Raw genomic sequence first — 20,136 nt, 5'->3', positions numbered from 1 at the left:
TAAAGCTTACATATTAAACATAGCAATCCACCAAATTATATTAGTTTTACTTCACAGACCTAGCCTGTTTCCGGGACATTCTGGTGATTAATCAAATGTTTCCCGTTGCACTATATAATTAAGCTTTGAACTGTTCCAAAAAAAAAAAAAAAAAGCTTAAGCGAGGCAACGGCTAATGTGTTGTTTTTACCGTGTGTGCTATAGCTAAAACGGCTGTGAAAAAAGAAAATCTTGGAATGAGGCCCATTAATTCAAGGCATGTTCGCCAGAACGTTTAAATATAAATACACTACACTGAATTCGTACCTTTTGTTCTTTGTTGAAAGAGAATTAGGTAAAAGCACAACAATTCAGTAACTGTGATAAATAGGTTTTTAAAGGTCCTGAATCTTAGTTTCTAATTTGACCCACTGAACTGCTGTTTAACCTGATACGACGTGGAACTTTGTTAAGACTTCCGTGTGAACAGGATCTCGTCTACAGCACGTATTTCCTTATCGAAGTGAGGAGGTCGTGACTTAATTGTGATAGATCAAATAGCCACCTGGATCACTGTTAATTCGTCCATCGTATTTCCCTAGGGAAACCAGCTCCAGCATCGTTTGAAACGGACATGAACCAAACCTTTAACACATACGAGAGAAAAAAAATACGATTAGAAAAAAATAAGTAACCAAAATAAATCGCCCATTAGAAATTAGAGATGTTTTAAAAGAAAAGTTAAATCCAATTTATTTCCATATCAAAGCAGATTTGATATATTTACGGATATATATATATATAATTGTTATTGACTTCAACATGGGTCTAAACACCTTAATAGAAAGTAGGAGCAGTACTTGGCCCAACCGTAACGTAATCTGTTTGTAACATCATAGATTTTTGTGAGAATAATTTCCTCACGCAATCCAGTGACGTCACCAACAACACATGTTCACAAGAGAAGATAACTCTGTATGATGTATACTGGGACATCTTTAAATTGTGAAAAGACGGTAAACCGTACCAAACATACTGATAACTACACATTACACAAGTTACTTTACTCTTGTTATATGGTAACCAGTATACCATATGTTTTAATTTAGTGTGTATGAAATCCAGCATCAACGATTTGTTGTTATTGTCACGAATCTGATAAAAAAAATTACATGTCCGTATTACAGTTCCGGAACTGCTAGTCAAACCAATATATTTAGGTACCGTTTTACGGCAATCTAATCCTAACCACGTGTAATTAGTCCAGAATAATCCGGATGTTTGTATCCGGACCTACAAGGAACTGTAATATAAGCTGGCATTACTATAAATAAATTTGAATTCTAATCAGGTCTTAGACAACGTTTACACTTGGTCTCAACAGTTCAAAAAATACCTAGAGTGCGCGTTAAATCTCCGCGGCGTTCTGACTTTTCTAACTGCGATTTTATTTTAACAAAAAGTAAAATTCCGGGTAGATGGCTGAAACCATTCGGACAATGGCAGATCAGTTTTATGTTATAACATACAATGAAGTTTTACGAACACGTGAGCTGTTAGAAAACATGTGTCCGGGAGCATTACCTGAAGATACATTCATATATGGGTACGTATAATTCGCCAAGCCTTCTCACAGGAAAGGTCGAATTGTAGACAAAGTGTTTCTCGATTGGAAAGGCCAATGAAGCATGTAAGAAACGTTGGTTTGTTGACAAGCTTTAATGAATAAACAAAATCGGACTGCCTAGTGGCAGAACGACAATCTTAATCCGTTAATGTCTGTTTCTCGGAAATTTTGTTTTGGTATACATGACCACACACTTAGATCGAAGTGAATGACCCGACAAAAAAGGACAGATATATAATTCATTACATAGAACCAGGGACGTCCCTGATAGAACACATCCTACAAATAGATCTAATGGAATTCCATAATTTGGGATTGAAATAAAGTTTCACCTTTAAACTTGTACACCTTCTCCAGAAAGTGATTCAATCATTTTATAATATATTACTCGGTCGTCACGTCTGAGTGGTCACGAGTCCAGCGACAACAGGCATAGATTCGCCGGATCCAGGCGAGTGTTTTTCCGCCTGACTGACAATTTGGTCCACAATCTTAAGTACATGTGTATCACATACTCTTCCTGTCATCTTTAAGTCTGCTCGAACCGATCTGTACGATCGATGTTTATTTAAACACGGCCAGATATCGTTGAAGAGGGATGTAAAAATCCTCAGCGGATCCGGGATTACGTACAAAGCTGCTGCAGCGCGTGCTACGTTACGAAAATTGTCAATATCGTAATAACACAATCTCTAGCGTCTGCCTCTTGTTTATGGCACAATTTAGAGTCCGGTATTGTAGCTGACTGCCTAGCTCAGATTGATGGAACAAAGCTGATAAATGCTGACATTATATATCAGGGTCATCCGAGGACTGCTTGTGTTTAACTGTCAACCCCCACAATGGCGATCTGGCTGTCTGTAATTCTCCTGGTAGTGGCGGTCAGTTTGTTTGTCCAGTTCTTGTGGGGTGGAGATCCCGCTAACTTTCCTCCAGGTCCCTTTGCATGGCCTCTAGTTGGAAACCTCTTTAGTATTGCCGGAGGTGATGGATTTTATTCTAAAATCCTAGGGCTACGCAGTCGCTATGGTGATATTTTTCGCCTCCGACTCGGTGAGATGTCCATGATCGTTGTATTTGGTCTACAGAATGTGCGAGAAATTTTGGTGGAGAAAGGTGACATCTTTAAAAATCGACCCAACTGGCTGTATATTCCTGCTAATGTCATAAAGAACAGAGGTAAGTGCAGAATTGATATAAGTGTCATATAATTGTTTAATGTCACATGTCGGTTAATATCATGGTGTTTTTATAATCTCTAAAAATCATTATTGTAATTATGTTTGTTAAATCCTCATGTGATTTGACACACATACACAGATTTAATAGCTTTCATTATGTTCCATACAAATGTCAGTAGAGCATAACTACTTCTATAGCACTGTAAACAGGACAAAATGTCAAAGAACAGTTTCATGTTGGTAAAACCAGTAGCTAAAAACTTAAAATAAAGTGAAACAATCACAAAATTATTTATAAAAAGTATTTGATATACATTTAACTTGATTTCATATTCAATTTCAAGAAATTGTATTTTGACTACTACTGTTCACAAACGGGTACCACTGTTTGACCTCCCTACTGTCAGAACACCTGTTACGAATATAAAAATGCATTTCATGTAGTGATCAGTTTGCACCTGTTTAAACTTTTACCTTTCTTTTTGACGTCTTAAAGACACCTATGTGGCATTTCTTTCAAACTGGGCAAAGTAAAAGAAGGGCAATCAATACCAGTTGTTTTTAATGACCCAGCGTTACCCATCCTCCTGGAGTTAGGTTCACCTTTGCTCTGTATCCCTGGAAAATTTCATGGCAAAACTGAAGTCACAAGCAAGGTGAAGCATGTAAGCCTGTCAAACATACAGTTATGTGACCTTGAGATTCACATCAAAAGATCAAACTAGTTGACTTGTCTTATCCACAAGGTGCTGCACATGGAACCTTCAGTTTTGCCATGAAATGTTTCAGGTGTGTAGATAGACTGTGACTGAAAACCTGGAGTAACAAGGGTGACCATGACCATATTTGGTACACTGGTGTTTGTGTCACTTTGGAGTGTTTTAAATGAGACTGATTTTCAGGTCTTTTGGTACAAGGTCATGTGATTTGTTCTAAAATTGGAATTGCAGTCCCACTTAGGACATCTTTAAGTGAAAGGTCATGATATAAATACTTAATGTTGCTGAAAATAGAATTGAAGATTTTTAAAAAATTTTTTTCTCATCTACTTTCTTTGTATTTATCGGTATGGGTTGGCAGATATGCAGGATATGTCATGTCAGGTCATCCAAGATAGAGTCACTAGCAACCAAACAGGATTTTGATTGGAACTTAAAATGTGAACAATATCAAGTTTGCATGTGATGGTATTTATCTTATTTAAAAGACAAACAAATTCAACAGCACAAGTTTTGTTGCCATAGCAATTTCATTGAAAGTTCTGTTCCTGCCTGCTCAGTTGTTGTAATATATGGAGATAGAAAAAAAAGCAAAAAATGAAGTTTGCAAAAACGAGTGAAAAATCAGTGATGATTTATTAATGTTATTTGGTTGTATTATTGAAGGTAATTAGCAATGTTATTAACAACAAATTAGTTATTAATGTCTCTTGGAAATAATTTATCATTATTTTCAATGTATATTTACTTTTGTACATCGATATAGAATCACCAGCAGTGTTTTTATGCATGTAACTATTATGTACATGTATATTGCTCGATGTCCCAGACTGTTGCTCTCTCAAATACAAATCTTCTATGTGGGAGTACATCACTGTAATCCCTGTAAATCACAATATTCTGTAGGTAACTGTTAGATTGATAATTAAGTGTCTTTAGTCCATGCATGCTGTCTTGCTTTTCATTACAGATATTTTTGACAGCACTATCACCTTGTTTTCCAGTGTTTTGAAGTTCCTGAACATATTTGCTTGACCCCATACATTGTTTACGATAGCTGTAACTTTTTCATGGGATTTTGTCCTATATTGAAATAATTACTTTGATGCCGTTTTGAGTCACAGAATTTACCAGTGTGTATAAAGATAGGATGTCATGCTTACAAGTTTCTTCAAACATTTAAATAATTACATACAACATTTTTAATCAAAGGATTTACCGGTGTGTTTAAAGAAAGGGTGTCATGGTTACAAGTATCGTTAAACATTTACATAATTTCCATGGTTGATAAATCATAAACATGCCTATATCTTTGTAATCTTGATAATCAACTATTTTGACAGCAGTAAAATAAGCTTAATTTAACAAAAATCGTGACAACATATGCAATATTTTTATCCATATTCAGTGTGTATTGTCAGATTTAACAATGCATTGCAAGAGTGACTTGTTAGTAAACTGAAAAAATTACTTATTACATGAAATGAAATGAGCACTCTAGGTCTTTTTGCATTTATAAATGTAGAAAAATTATATGACTATATTATACATGCAGGGCTCTCACAGCCTATTTTGGGACTGGGGCCCGAGGCCCTTAGAATTGGGAAAAATAATGGTGTTTTCCTTAGAATTGGGAAAACTTAGGGTCTAAATTGGGAAAAAAAGATACTATTTTGCATTGGGAATGGCTCCGATATTTGGCCCCAAATCTGGCAGATCAAGAGCACTGACATGTTGACATCTGATCTTGTTTCCTGTTAAATTTCTGGTATTGATATGCACATCATGTCATAATGTTATACAGTAAGAAAAAATACACAAAACCTATTATAAAGCTCGATCAGCTATGTACAGGGTAACCAGCATTTTATGAATTTTTTAAGCATTTGAAAATTGATATTTGTATTTTGGATGGAGGTTTACCAGTTTGTTTAAAGGAATAACTTTGATTTACCTTCAACCTTGCCTTAAAGGCCTCCTTTAAATACCTCTCAATAAAGAATACCTGTCTGTACTTGTATGTGTGAATCACGGTCTTTTTGTGTATAAAGTTAGCGCTGTCTTAAAATGCCAGTTTTTTCTGGCCCCAATGTGATACAAATTTTATGAATTGAACCTCTGCATAAAGACCATCTGTTAAGATAGGGCACTTTCTTCTGTTTCCTAGAATGGCCTTTATTGACAGGTTTGAATTTGTTTGATTTGTATTTGGTCAAAGCATTTTAAAATGAAGTGGTATTACATTCATTAAGTTTGTGAAAATCAACAACATTGAACCATTTCTTAACTCAGAGGTCACACAGATTTGTTTTATGAAAAGGCCTTCTGATAATTCATTGGTTGTAATATGTTTGGTGTAAGGACAGGATGTCTGCTGAAGGTGATTGACACATGGGTAATAAAGATTAGCTTACTATATATAGATTTAATTTGACACAAGATCACCAGGGTAAAAAAAGTTAAAATTTTCAATACCATTGCTGTAACCCCTTGTCTCTTGAACATGTAGTTACTAAAAGATTTGTATGAAAGTTCTGATCATTGAGTTAGTTCTGATTCTAGTTAAAGTGAATAGAAGTTTCATAGAAAGGAAAGGTATGTCAGAAAATAAAATGCATTGAGTAATTTCTTAAGAAAGCTTTGGGGCTGAGAGTCTACTGTAACCATGAAAAGGCCTAAGGGTAATACAACTGTACTAACACTAAGTAGCTACCTGGCTATCTAAACTGATGATTGTTTGATTTGTACCTACCTGAAGGCCTATGCTAATCTGTAAAGATCTACCTTACACAGAGGTTCAATATTTTACTTATATAACATGGCCCATAACAAATTCCCGTACAAGAATAACCATCATCCACGTTCAAGATCACTGACAGAACATGTACTACCAACTCTCTGTCTGTAGCTACATCCTGGAGGCATACCCAGTTTACCTAACACAGGTGTGATATGGTTAGACCAAAGTGAAATTTCTGGTTTTCTGTTAGACCCTGTGGGATTTTCTGGTTTACACAGGAATCCAGATTACACAAGTTCTCTTAACACAGACAAGTTTTCTGTGAGACCCTGAAGGATTTTCTGGTTTACACAGGAATCCAGATTACACAAGTTCTCTTAACACAGACAAGTTTTCTGCGAGACACTGAAGGATTTTCTGGTTTACACAGGAATCCAGATTACACAAGTTCTCTTAACACAGACAAGTTTTCTGTGAGACCCTGAAGGATTTTCTGGTTTACACAGGAATCCAGATTACACAAGTTCTCTTAACACAGACAAGTTTTCTGCGAGACACTGAAGGATTTTCTGGTTTATACAGCTGGATAAGATTTTTTCAACATTAAAGTATATCATATAGCATGACTGAATCCCAATGAGGGATCGAAACAGATGGCCACTTTCTAAACTAGGCCACTAGACAGTCTAGCTAGACTGCAATTTCTCTTCCCTGGCTAAATCTGTCATAAAATTACATTCTTTCTGAAGAGCAGATTGAAACTGGTACTCTCTGAAGGATAACAAAGGAGTGAAATGGACAATAAAACGGTCAGAAAAAGATCTGCATCATTGATCAATGACCTTTCAACGCCTCAACAACGTTATAAATACTGTTTATCAATATGGCCTTAAGCACAGAAGTAATGTATTTTCAATGAATTAAGTGAAGGTAGAACTGAGAATAGGTAGGAATGTATAGATATCAAATCTAACATCAATATGTTCATGTTTCTGGCCAAAAACATTTAATTAAGATTTTCACATTATTCTTTTGTTAAGAGTTCCTGGTTGAGTTTTTGTCACAGTCTTAATCTGTATTGATAACTTTTAAAATACAGGTATGCCTACAGGGTGCTGGACAACTACATGTACAGATGTATATATATATATATATATATATATATATACCGATATATGTACAAATGTATATATATATATAGACCTGATATATGTACAAATGTATATATGTACAGATGTATATATATATATAGACCTGATATATTTACAAATGTATAATGTATATATATAGACCTGATACATATATAATAATTTTCTAACAGGGCACCTGCCTATACATGACAATGAGACATTAAAACAAAATTAGGTGTCTGGTTTGTGCAGTAATGGAAGGCAGTGATGAATGTAAATGACTTATTATCAGAAAGTTTTTTGATCTAGAACCTAATGTAATTATGCTAATAGTTGGACAGATTTTACACTGGTACTGCATGGAACAACATTTAAACATCTTAATAATTCATATTGCTCAAGGAGCTAATCAAACTTATGCCTTTGTGTAATGTATGCTACATACATTTCCTGACTTAACTGAAGGGATTTCACATACATTTCAGCTTAAGCATGGTCAGGTCAAAGGAATTCATGTTTCACAGTGGGGCAGAGGGCTTGGGTTGGGTGTTTTGGGGAGAGATTAGAGGGGATGGGGTGAAGGGGAGAGATCAGAAGGGGATGGGGTGAAGGGGAGAGATCAGAAGGGGATGGGGTGAAGGGAAGAGATCAGAAGGGGATGGGGTGAAGGGGAGAGATCAGAGGGGATGGGTTGAAGGGGAGAGATCAGATGAGATGGGGTGAAGATAAGAAATCAGATGGGATGGGGTGAAGGTAAGAAATCAGAAGGGGATGGGGTGAAGGGGAGAGATCAGAAGGGGATGGGGTGAAGGGGAGAGATCAGAAGGGGATGGGGTGAAGGGGAGAGATCAGAGGGGATGGGTTGAAGGGGAGAGATCAGATGGGATGGGGTGAAGGGGAGAGATCAGAGGGGATGGGTTGAAGGGGAGAGATCAGAAGGGGATGGGGTGAAGGTAAGAAATCAGAAGGGGATGGGGTGAAGGTAAGAAATCAGAAGGGGATGGGGTGAAGGGGAGAGATCAGAGGGGATGGGGTGAAGGGGAGAGATCAGGGGGGATGGGGTGAAGGGGAGAGATCAGAAGGGGATGGGGTGAAGGTAAGAAATCAGAAGGGGATGGGGTGAAGGGGAGAGATCAGAGGGGATGGGGTGAAGGGGAGAGATCAGAGGGGATGGGGTTAAGGGGTGAGATCAGAGGGGATGGGGTGAAGGTAAGAAATCAGAAGGGGATGGGGTGAAGGGGAGAGATCAGAGGGGATGGGGTGAAGGGGAGAGATCAAAAGGGGGATGGGGTGAAGGTAAGAAATCAGAAGGGGATGGGGTGAAGGGGAGAGATCAGAGGGGATGGGGTGAAGGGGAGAGATGAAGGGGAGAGATCAGAGGTGATGGGGTGAAGGGGAGATATAACAAGGGGAGGCGGTGAAAGGGAGAGATCAGAGGGGATGAGGTGGAGGGGTGATATCAGAAGGGGATGGGGTGAAGGGGAGAGATTAGAAGGGGATGGGGTGAAGGGTAGAGATCAAAAGGGGGATGGTGTGAAGGTAAGAAATCAGAAGGGGATGGGGTGAAGGGGAGAGATCAGAAGGGGATGGGGTGAAGGGGAGAGATCAGAAGGGGATGGGGTGAAGGGGAGAGATCAGAGGGGATGGGGTGAAGGGGAGAGATCAGATGGGATGGGGTGAAGGGGAGAGATCAGAGGGGATGGGGTGAAGGGGAGAGATCAGAAAGGGATGGGGTGAAGGGGAGAGAACACCAGTGAATGGGGTGAAGGTAAGAAATCAGAAGGGGATGGGGTGAAGGTAAGAAATCACAAGGGGATGGGGTGAAGGGGAGAGATCAGAGGGGATGGGGTGAAGGGGAGAGATAAGGGGGTATGGGGTGAAGGGGTGATATCAGAAGGGGATGGGGTGAAGGGGAGAGATAAGAGGGGATGAGATCAGAGGGGATGGGGTGAAGGGGAGAGATCAGAGGGGATGTCGTGAAGGGTAGCGAGCAGAGGCCATTGGGATAATGGGAGAGATCAGAGGGGATGGGGTGAAGGGGAGAGATCACGGGTGAACTGGAGAAGGGGAGAGATCACAAGGGGATGGGGTGAAGGTAAGAAATCAGAAGGGGATGGGGTGAAGGGGAGAGATCAGAAGGGGATGGGGTGAAGGGGAGAGGTTAGAGGGGATGGGGTGAAGGGGAGAGATCAGAGGTGATGGGGTGAAGGGGTGATATCAGAAGGGGATGGGGTGAAAGGGAGAGATCAGAGGGGATGAGGTGAAGGGGTGATATCAGAAGGGGATGGGGTGAAGGGGAGAGATTAGAGGGGATGGGGTGAAGGGGAGAGATCAAAAGGGGGATGGGGTGAAGGTAAGAAATCAGAAGGGGATGGGGTGAAGGGGAGAGATCAGAGGGGATGGGGTGAAGGGGAAAGATTAGAGGGGATGGGGTGAAGGGGAGAGATCAGAGGGGATGGGGTGAAGGGGTGAGATCAGAAGGGGATGGGGTGAAGGGGAGAGATCAGAGGGGATGGGGTGAAGGGGAGAGATCAGAAGGGGATAGGGTGAAGGGGAGAGATCAGAGGGGATGTGGTGAAGGGGAGAGATCAGAAGGGGATGGGGTGAAGGGGAGAGATCAGAAGGGGATGGGGTGAAGGGCAGAGATCAGAGGGGGATGGGGTGAAGGGGAGAGATCAGAGGGGATGGGATGAAGGGGAAAGATCAGAGGGATGGGGTGAAGGGGAGAGATCAGAGGGGATGGGTTGAAGGGGAGAGATAAGAGGGGATGGGGTGAAGGGGAGAGATCAGAGGGAGATGGGGTGAAGGGGAGAGATCAGAGGGGATGAGGTGAAGGGGAGAGATCAGAGGGGATGGGTTGAAGGGGAGAGATCAGATGGGATGGGGTGAAGGGGAGAGATCAGAGGGGATGGGGTGAAGGGGAGAGATCAGAAGGGGATGGGGTGAAGGTAAGAAATCAGAAGGGGATGGGGTGAAGGGGACAGATCAGAAGGGGATGGGTGAAGGGGAGAGATCAGAGGGGATGGGTTGAAGGGGAGAGATCAGAGGGGATGGGGTGAAGGGGAGAAATCAGAGGGAGATGGGGTGAAAGGGAAAGATCAGAGGGGATGAGGTGAAGGGGAGAGATCAGAGGGGATGGGTTGAAGTGGAGAGATCAGATGGGATGGGGTGAAGGGGAGAGATCAGAGGGGATGGGTTGAAGGGGAGAGATCAGAGGGGATGGGTTGAAGGGGAGAGATCAGAAGGGGATGGGGTGAAGGGGAGAGATCAGAGGGGATGGGGTGAAGGGGAGAGATCAGAGGGGATGGGGTGAAGGGGAGAGATCAGAGGGGATGGGGTGAAGGGGAGAGATCAGAGGGGATGGGGTGAAGGGGAGAGATCAGAGGGGATGGGGTGAAGGGGAGAGATCAGAGGGGATGGGGTGAAGGGGAGAGATCAGAAAGGGATGTGGTGAAGGGGAGAGATCAGAAGGGGATGGGGTGAAGGGGAGAGATCAGAGGGGATGGGGTGAAGGGGAGAGATCAGAGGGGATGGGGTGAAGGGGAGAGATCAGGGGGGATGGGGTGAAGGGGAGAGATCAGAGGGGATGGGGTGAAGGGGAGAGATCAGAGGGGATGGGTTGAAGGGGAGAGATCAGAGGGGATGGGGTGAAGGGGAGAGATCAGAGGGGGATGGGGTGAAGGGGAGAGATCAGAGGGGATGGGGTGAAGGGGAGAGATCAGAGGGGATGGGGTGAAGGGGAGAGATCAGAGGGGATGGGGTGAAGGGGAGAGATCAGAGGGGATGGGGTGAAGGGGAGAGATCAGAGGGGATGGGGTGAAGGGGAGAGATCAGAGGGGATGGGGTGAAGGGGAGAGATCAGAGGGGATGGGGGGAAGGGGAGAGATCAGAGGGGATGGGGTGAAGGGGAGAGATGAATGGGGAGAGAGATCAGAGGGGATGGGGTGAAGGGGAGAGATCAGAGGGGATGGGGTGAAGGGGAGAGATCAGAGGGGATGGTGTGAAGGGGAGAGATCAGAGGGGATGGGGTGAAGGGGAGAGATGAAGGGGAGAGATCAGAGGGGATGGGGTGAAGGGGAGAGATCAGAGGGGATGGGGTGAAGGGGAGAGATCAGAGGGGGATGAGGTGAAGGGGAGAGATCAGAGGGGATGGGTTGAAGGGGAGAGATCAGAGGGGGATGGGGTGAAGGGGAGAGATTAGAGGGGGATGGGGTGAAGGGGAGAGATCAGAGGGGATGGGGTGAAGGGGAGAGATCAGAGGGGGATGGGGTGAAGGGGAGGGATCAGAAGTAGATGGGATGAAGGGGAGAAGACTATGAGACTATAGCTTTACAATGAGTCCTTCTGTCCACTGTTGTGTCTAGACGCAATCTCCTATGCTACTTAGCTCATTAATGGAACCTCATGCTAAGAATATGGATATTGTGTGTCAGGAATCAAGAGTAGGTCACTCTGACCTATATTTAGATCTTTGACCTACATAAAAGGAAAAGTTTCTTTGAGCCCTACCTCCTTCACTACTATTTACTGAAACTTCATTCTTTTGAGGTATGGGTTCACCTTGGTGTGGCAATGTGTCATTTATCAATGTAGGTCACTGTGACCTATGATTTGACCTTTGACTTACATCACTAGTCATTATAACTTCTTACTTGAGGCTTGGGTTCACATGCACTGCATTCTTGACATATATTTCAACATTCTGTGTTGGGCCTGTAATTTGCTTAATAGTTTGGTTTTCTGAAGAATTTCCATATCTTAAGAAATGGTTATCTAATTGTTAAAAAATTGAATATAGTTGATTTCTATTAAAGGTTCTGTGCAGCTTGTTAAGTTTGCAGGATTATTATTTCACAGATGCTACATTTTGGGCTCCTTTATGATGATAAAAATTTTGCGTATTTCGATGTACCTGTAAATGAGATGGAAACAAATTTTGAAGAGAACAATTTCAAGTTTTGGACTTTCTATTGTTGGTCTGACGTGTTAGTTAAAAATTCCGAGATCAATTTCTTGGCTCCCTGAGATTGATTTTGACAGAATTTTGGGGTGCGCACATTATGCAAGTAGAAGAATTTTTCATCGTTTTCAACCCCAAAAAGTACCTGCACACATTACATTGGTGCGTTTATTACACTGATTTTTTACAGTAGTTTTGTCTCCATGTATACAAGCATATATTAATATACATATCTGATATTTTGATTTTGCTGGGTATTTAATTCCATGCTTTCTTTAATTGCTATAAATAAAACAATTTTAGATCCTATTCAAATTTTTATAACCAAACATACTATAGGCATTACATCATATAAAGGGGTTACTGAGTTGAACTCATTAATTAATTGATTGAAGGAAAATCTTAGTTGTTAAAAAGTTTTAAAATTCAGATCTTCAGTTATAGAACACCATTAGGTTCAGTTGGGTTTGAAATATACAATGGATTAAGTTATTACTGTAACTACAAGTTTAAATGGGTTTCTGGGAATTGTTTGGTATAAGTATCCTTACAACAGCCAAACTAGGTCAGATTAGTGTGACGTCTGTCCATAATGGGGCCAGTCAATGGCCATTTTTAAGGGCCATCATTAACTGACTATAGGCTAGAACTGAGGACCCTTATTGTCAACTTGTTTCAAGCTCAGATCGTTGAACAGAGGGCAGTAAACAGCGCCAAGGTGAAGGACTTCGCTGTTTATTGTTCCTACTTGTATCTGATGTGATCATGTGATCAAGAAAAGCAGGATACGCTGTATTGCAAAATGAATCACTCAGAAAGGAAAAAAATAATAAATTATAAATGATGAGGAAGTGCCGAGAAAATTGCTTCTTGCAAACAATATGGGAATTTTGAAAAAAAACTAACTGAACTTATTAACCAGCTTAATTGTTTCTTAAAGAGGTATGTATTGTTATACATACCTTATATACATATGTTATATGGTGATATTATGTCATTTCCCAGTGGTACTGCTGGGCAACAGAACCTGCTGTCCTCATTACATGATTGTGAGAGGTGACTAAACTTAGAATCATTATAAAATTCCTTTTTTAAAATGATCTTTTTTCTTCCTCATGTCGTGACACTGCCTCATTTTTGGCCTTTGATTGAGCAATCGTCCCTGTGAGGAACACTTTAGGGATTGTCCCTTGGCAGACTCTATAGAAATGAAAGTTATGCTCCTTGATAAACGTTAAAGGTAGAAGTTAAAAGTTTTATATCTGTACCATATGACTAACCCTGTAGGCATTAAATATTCCTTCTAATTGCTTCAAAATAATGGTAAAGTGATTCTGGTTTGAGTTTTATGAAAAAGAGTTATTCCCCTTTCTGGGTAGCGGGCTAGGTTGAACAGAAGAAATGTAAACACAAATATAATACACGCCTTCCTGTTTTATAGAGTCAAAATATTGTTTACTGGGAATAATAGGGTCCTGTTGGGACTTCAGATAACCTGGCCTGTCTGTTGTCTGTTCATAATTCATCCGTCTGTCTGTTCAGCATCACCTTTTCTATTTAAATGACTTCTTCTCAATAACCATTGCAACCAACCAAATGTCATGGTATTTGGCAGATTAGTTGCTGGGATGAAGCCTGACAAAGAGAAAAGAAACGATCTTGATCCTTATTCAAGGTCACAGGGATCAAGTTTTTGTTACAATCTTTAAACAAACTTTTCTGTTTAACCAAAAGGCACAGAAGCATAACATTTAGCTGATAGGTTTCTTGGATGAAACCTGACAAAGTTTGCAAAAAGAAATAACCTTGACATTTATTCAATGATACTGGGTTGAATTTGTTAAAAACGACCTTTTCTGACATACCAAAAGGTGCAGTAACATATTTGGCTGATTAGTTCCTAGGATGAATCCTTACAAACTTTGTGAAATGAAATGATCAAGGTTAATTGGGTCAAATTTGTTAAAACCTTATAACAACTTCTTCTGATTAACCAAAAGGCACAGAAGTATGGTGGATGATTGGTAGGTTCCTAGTCTCTATTTACAAAATTGATTGCTGACTTAAATGTTAATAAAAAAGTTGTACAACTATGATACATGTGTTAGATATTTAGATTAGAAAACATGTGTCATATTACATATTAAAATTAGTAGACAAGGCAGGTTGTCATGGCTCCTATGGATCTTTCATAATTTTAATTTTTCTTGAATTCATATTTTTTTGTATTTATTTTCGAAATCTTCATAGTATGGATAAGCAGAACAATAGATGAAAATAGAACAACAGAAAAACGGATAAGAAGTGAAAACATTTTGAATGAAATGTGGAAAATGTGATAAAACAATATGTAACATTGTTGATTGAGTTTTAAATCTCCTGTGGTACTTTACAGGACTGTTCTGGACCAATGGCAATTTATGGCTCAAACTTACCAACCTACTCATCACCACACAGTCTGATGAATTGAGGCAGAACAACTTAGAAAAACAAATTCTTGATGAACTTGCAGCAACAAGTAAAGAAATAAAACTTGCTGAAGGGAGACAACTGGCACCTGAAAACATGATGACAAGATCAGTGTTTAATATAACTGCAAGCATTGCTCTTGGCAAAAGGTAAGTTCAGACACCACAAAGTCTTTCTGTTTCTTTGAGTTCTGATTTTTGTCTCTTGTTCATTGTGTTCCCTCTATCCACCTTGACACTACTTCACTTTTGGCTCCAAGTTGTGCATTGGTCTCTGTGAGGATGGCTTTCAGTTCTGTGCCCTGGCCGAGACATACATGAGTCATTAAAAAATGGTAGTTTTAACTCCCTACTTAACTACTGGTTTGTTAATTGCCAGTATAATTTGATTGGTGGGGTGTCCTGTTTGAGACCTTGGGCAGTATAATTCAGTGTGATAACACTATAAGTTCACATCAGTTCCACACTATCTCAAAGAGCCTTACATAGACACATTAGAGCCTCCCAAAACTTACACTAAACATATTGAACTCACCAGACATACATTGGGAGACTGTCCATAAATGATCCTGTTTCTTTTTAAGACATCAAACAATAGAATAAACTGATCCAATTCTCCTTGCACTCATCAGGAGGCCATTCTTTCATGACTCTGACTGCCATTAGGACAATAAACAATATCATACAAATCGCTTCAATCAATTCCCATCAGTGTCATCACACAAACTTTGTTTATTAATAGATTTTGATCCAAGTTTATAGAGATTTAAAGTACAAATGTAGAGTACAACAACACAGTTATCATCCTTTTGGATAAGATTGTGTTTCAAAGTCAAGGTCATGGTTAATATTTATAGAAAACTATCAACCAATGACATCCCTCAAATGCCTTCATACGAGAAGGGAATTTCATGAAACCTTCTGATCATGTCATCTCTGAAAGAATCAGGGTTCAAAGGTCAAAGTCACTTCGAAAAAAACCATAGTCAAAGGTCAAGATCACCATTACTTTTTAAAGAACACCACCAAAGTTTTCTCAACATGGTTCTACCTGGTAGTTTCATGTAGACTTTACTTTTAATTGTACACTAAGGTGAATAAATGATAGGTGGTTTGAGTCTCATTTAATTGTCAACTAAACAGCTTATGTATCTTTAATATTCTTCAACACTATTACATGCATTCCCTCTGTACAGTTGATGCATTCTTTATTATTTTACCTTTGGGAACACAAATCTAAATTCCATTTACAAAACGACCCCTATAGCTTAGCTTCAGGGCTATTTGTATATAAATTGTGATTTTGTGTTCGGCTATGAATATTGCATGCTCAAAATGTGTAAAAATGTTTCAGTCATGACATACAACATGCATCAGTGAGCAAGTTTCATTGTAACAAAAACGTTTGTTTTCATATCTGTGAAGATATCATAAAGCCTCAGATTCGGTCTCTTTCCTTACAAGGTTAATGATGAGGGGCCAGGGAAGGGTTAAATAGTGAAAATGTAAAGTAAGGTGATGAGGGGCAGGGAAGGGATTATATTGTTAATATGACTTAAGATAATGAAGCCAGGGACAAGATTATAATGAAAATGGGAGGTAATTTGATTAGGGGCCAGGGAAGGGATCGTAGTGAAAATGGGAAGTAAGATGAAGATGAAGAGTGGCCAGAAAAGGATACTGGTGAATAGGAAGGTAAGATGATGAGAGGCCATGGAAGGGATTAATAGTGAAAATTGGAGGTAAAATGATGAGGGGCCAGGGAAGGGATTAATTGTGAAAATTGGAGGTAAGCTAATGAGGGGTCAGGGAAGGGATTAATTGTGAAAATTGGAGGTAAGCTAATGAGGGGCCAGGGAAGGGATTAATTGTGAAAATTGGAGGTAAGATGATGGGGGGCCAGGGAAGGGATTAATAGTGAAAATTGGAGGTAAGCTAATGAGGGGCCAGTGAAGGGATTAATAGTGAGAATTGGAGGTAAGCTAATGAGGGGCCAGGGAAGGGATTAATTGTGCACATTGAAGGTAAGCTAATGAGGGGCCAGGGAAGGGATTAATAGTGAAAACTGGAGGTAAGCTAATGAGGGGCCAGGGAAGGGATTAATTGTGAAAATTGGAGGTAAGATGATGAGGGGCCAGGGAAGGGATTAATAGTGAAAATTGGAGGTAAGATGATAAGGGGCCAGGGAAGGGATTAATAGTGAAAATTGGAGGTAAGCTAATGAGAGGCCAGGGAAGGGATTAATAGTGAAAATTGGAGGTAAGCTAATGAGGGGCCAGGGGAGGGAGTAATAGCGAAAATTGGAGGTAAGCTAATGAGAGGCCAGGGAAGGGATTAATTTTGAAAATTGGAGGTAAGATGATGAGGGGCCAGGTAAGGGATTAATAGTGAAAATTGGAGGTAGGCTAATGAGGGGCCATGGAAGGGATTAATAGTGAAAATTGGAGGTAAGCTAATGAGGGGCCAGGGAAGGAAGTAATAGTGAAAATTGGAGGTAAGCTAATGAGAGGCCAGGGAAGGGATTAATAGTGAAAATTGGAGGTAAGCTAATGAGAGGCCAGGGAAGGGATTAATAGTGAAAATTGGAGGTAAGCTAATGAGGGGCCAGGGAAGGAAGTAATAGTGAAAATTGGAGGTAAGCTAATGAGAGGCCAGGGAAGGGATTAATAGTGAAAATTGGAGGTAAGCTAATGAGAGGCCAGGGAAGGGATTAATAGTGAAAATTGGAGGTAAGCTAATGAGGGGCCAGGGAAGGAAGTAATAGTGAAAATTGGAGGTAAGCTAATGAGAGGCCAGGGAAGGGATTAATAGTGAAAATTGGAGGTAAGCTAATGAGAGGCCAGGGAAGGGATTAATAGTGAAAATTGGAGGTAAGCTAATGAGGGGCCAGGGAAGGGATTAATAGTGAAAATTGGAGGTAAGATGATAAGGGGCCAGGGAAGGGATTAATAGTGAAAATTGGAGGTAAGCTAATGATGGGCCAGGGAAGGTATTAATAGTGAATATTGGAGGTAGGCTAATGAGGGGCCATGGAAGGGATTAATAGTGAAAATTGGAGGTAAGCTAATGAGAGGCCAGGGAAGGGATTAATAGTGAAAATTGGAGGTAAGCTAATGAGGGGCCAGGGAAGGGATTAATAGTGAAAATTGGAGGTAAGATGATGAAGGGCTAGGAAAGGATTATTGTGATTATCGCCATTTGTCCATCCTCGCGGATGTGCATCAATAACAATTTACATTTTTGACTTCTTCTTAATGACCAGAGGGCCCAAAGTTATGATAGTGGGACTATAGCATACTGTGATAAAGAGCTACAAATTTCTTCATAGTAATGACATTGACTGACTTTCAAGATCACAGGTGTTGAATATGTTAATGTTTTCAAATTACTTTTCCTCCATAACAGAGAGCCCAGAGGTCTGATATTGGGCCTGTAGCATGCTGGGATGAGGGGCTACTAAGTTTGTTCAAATGAATTACCTTGACCCACTTTCAAGGTCACAGGTCAAATGTTTTAGTATTTGTATTAATCTTCTGTTTGAATTACAAAACAGGTTGGAATTTCATTGTCAAGGAGGTTTTGAAAACTTCAGTGCAGTTTTTTATCGGTTGGATTTATTCAAATTTCTGCAATGTCCTTAAATTCCACACTTGTTACAAACAATATCCTACAGACTTCAGTCTGTATGCTAGATTTTAGATAAAGCAGTTTTGTTAAGTTTGTGCTTATCATTTGCTAAAGACAAAATTTCAACTCTGGTACTGTTAAGGTCTATGAGCCTATCAGTAGAATTTTTGTTGTTAATTTTATAGTAAAACAGGGAACATAAAAAATAGATGGTATGATGAAAGGATTTTCAGGAATGTAAGGTAATAAATGTATAAACAACCAACTGTATAGGCCTGAAGGCAGAACATGGTTGATTGTGAAGGAAGCATGTGTATATTTTTGTGGAATGTATAAACATGTTAGATATATAATAAAAAGCTGCGGGGCATAGTAAATTATTAGTTAAATGCCAGCTAGGAATTTGTGTCATACAGATTTAGAATGAATGATTTCCATAGTAAAGTTATCATAAAGCAGGACTCAGCAACAGGATATGTTTACCTTGCTGACTGTCTTTAATCTGGGGAAGAAATTTCCAGCACATGTGGTCACAAATTGAATCTTTATGAATGCTGCTTTAAAACAGACCTAAGACAGAACTTTGTTTACATTTGAGTTGTTGATATGTGGAATCATGTCCCCATCAAATTATAAATGCAAATACTATTAGTGAATTTGAACATTTGCTGGATATACACAACCAAGAAATAGTCTGTGAGTTCTAGAACTATAACTTCATTGATTTACCAATCATTTATGTTATATAAAAGTTTACAGTTTTTAATGAATTTAATTGATATGGCCACAAAGGCTTTCAGCCTACGTCCACAGACACTATTACCTAAGTGATAAAAGACAACGTGCGAAAATGATATGGTTCATAATGTTATACATAAATGCCCAGTTAACAGCTGGAGATGGGTCTCCTTGTAGTAACTGGTGGCTACTTTACTGAACAACATACAGGAGGCCCATTACTTGCTATCTAGCATATATTTCTACATTTCTAAATTTAACTAGATTAAAAAGATATCAATATATGAAATAAATAAAAGTAAATATATCAAAGCTGATGAATTTTGTGAGTTAAAGATCCTGATATTGAAATTATACCAAATTTACTTTACATCTTTAAAATTGTTTGAAATTTCCCTTCAATCTTAAAATTAGAATTTTGAAAATTCAGTTTCTGTTTGATAGTCAACCAATACAGTAATTAGATAGATATCTGTCAGATCAGTGAAAAGCTGAGAACCCTTACTTTTACATTTTTATAGTATGTTACCACTTTCATAGTACAACAGGTGTACAGATGGAGATAGACAATAGGGCTGTCAGACATAGTACAACAGGTGTACAGATTGAGATAGACAATAGGGCTGTCAGACATAGTACAACAGGTGTACAGATTGAGATAGACAATAGGACTGTCAGACATAGTACAACAGATGTACAGATTGAGATAGACAATAGGGCAGTCAGACATAGTACAACAGATGTACAGATTGAGATAGACAATAGGGCTGTCAGACATAGTACAACAGGTGTACAGATTGAGATAGACAATAGGGCTGTCAGACATAGTACAACAGATGTACAGATTGAGATAGACAATAGGGCAGTCAGACATAGTACAACAGATGTACAGATGTAGATAGACAATAGGGCAGTCAGACATAGTACAACAGATGTACAATTGAGATAGACAGGGCAGTCAGACATA

General features: G+C 39.7%; 1 protein-coding gene across 1 annotated transcript in view; it reads left to right on the top strand.

The window, feature by feature from the left end:
• Positions 1-2,226: 2,226 nt before the first annotated feature.
• LOC132553607 (cytochrome P450 2J6-like) overlaps positions 2,227-20,136 on the top strand; it is a 28,258-nt gene continuing 10,348 nt past the window's right edge. Inside the window, exons 1-2 of the mRNA XM_060217863.1 lie at positions 2,227-2,785; positions 14,732-14,954. Coding sequence (XP_060073846.1) covers positions 2,449-2,785; positions 14,732-14,954 — 560 coding nt within the window. The 5' untranslated portion in view covers positions 2,227-2,448. The remainder of the gene's footprint in view (positions 2,786-14,731; positions 14,955-20,136) is intronic.

The sequence above is a fragment of the Ylistrum balloti genome, unplaced genomic scaffold (genome assembly GCF_031769215.1).
Source record: "Ylistrum balloti isolate Yb309-2 unplaced genomic scaffold, AGI_CSIRO_Ybal_v1 Utg370340, whole genome shotgun sequence".
Lineage (NCBI taxonomy): Eukaryota > Metazoa > Mollusca > Bivalvia > Pectinida > Pectinidae > Ylistrum > Ylistrum balloti.
This window is presented reverse-complemented; position numbering and strand designations above follow the sequence as displayed.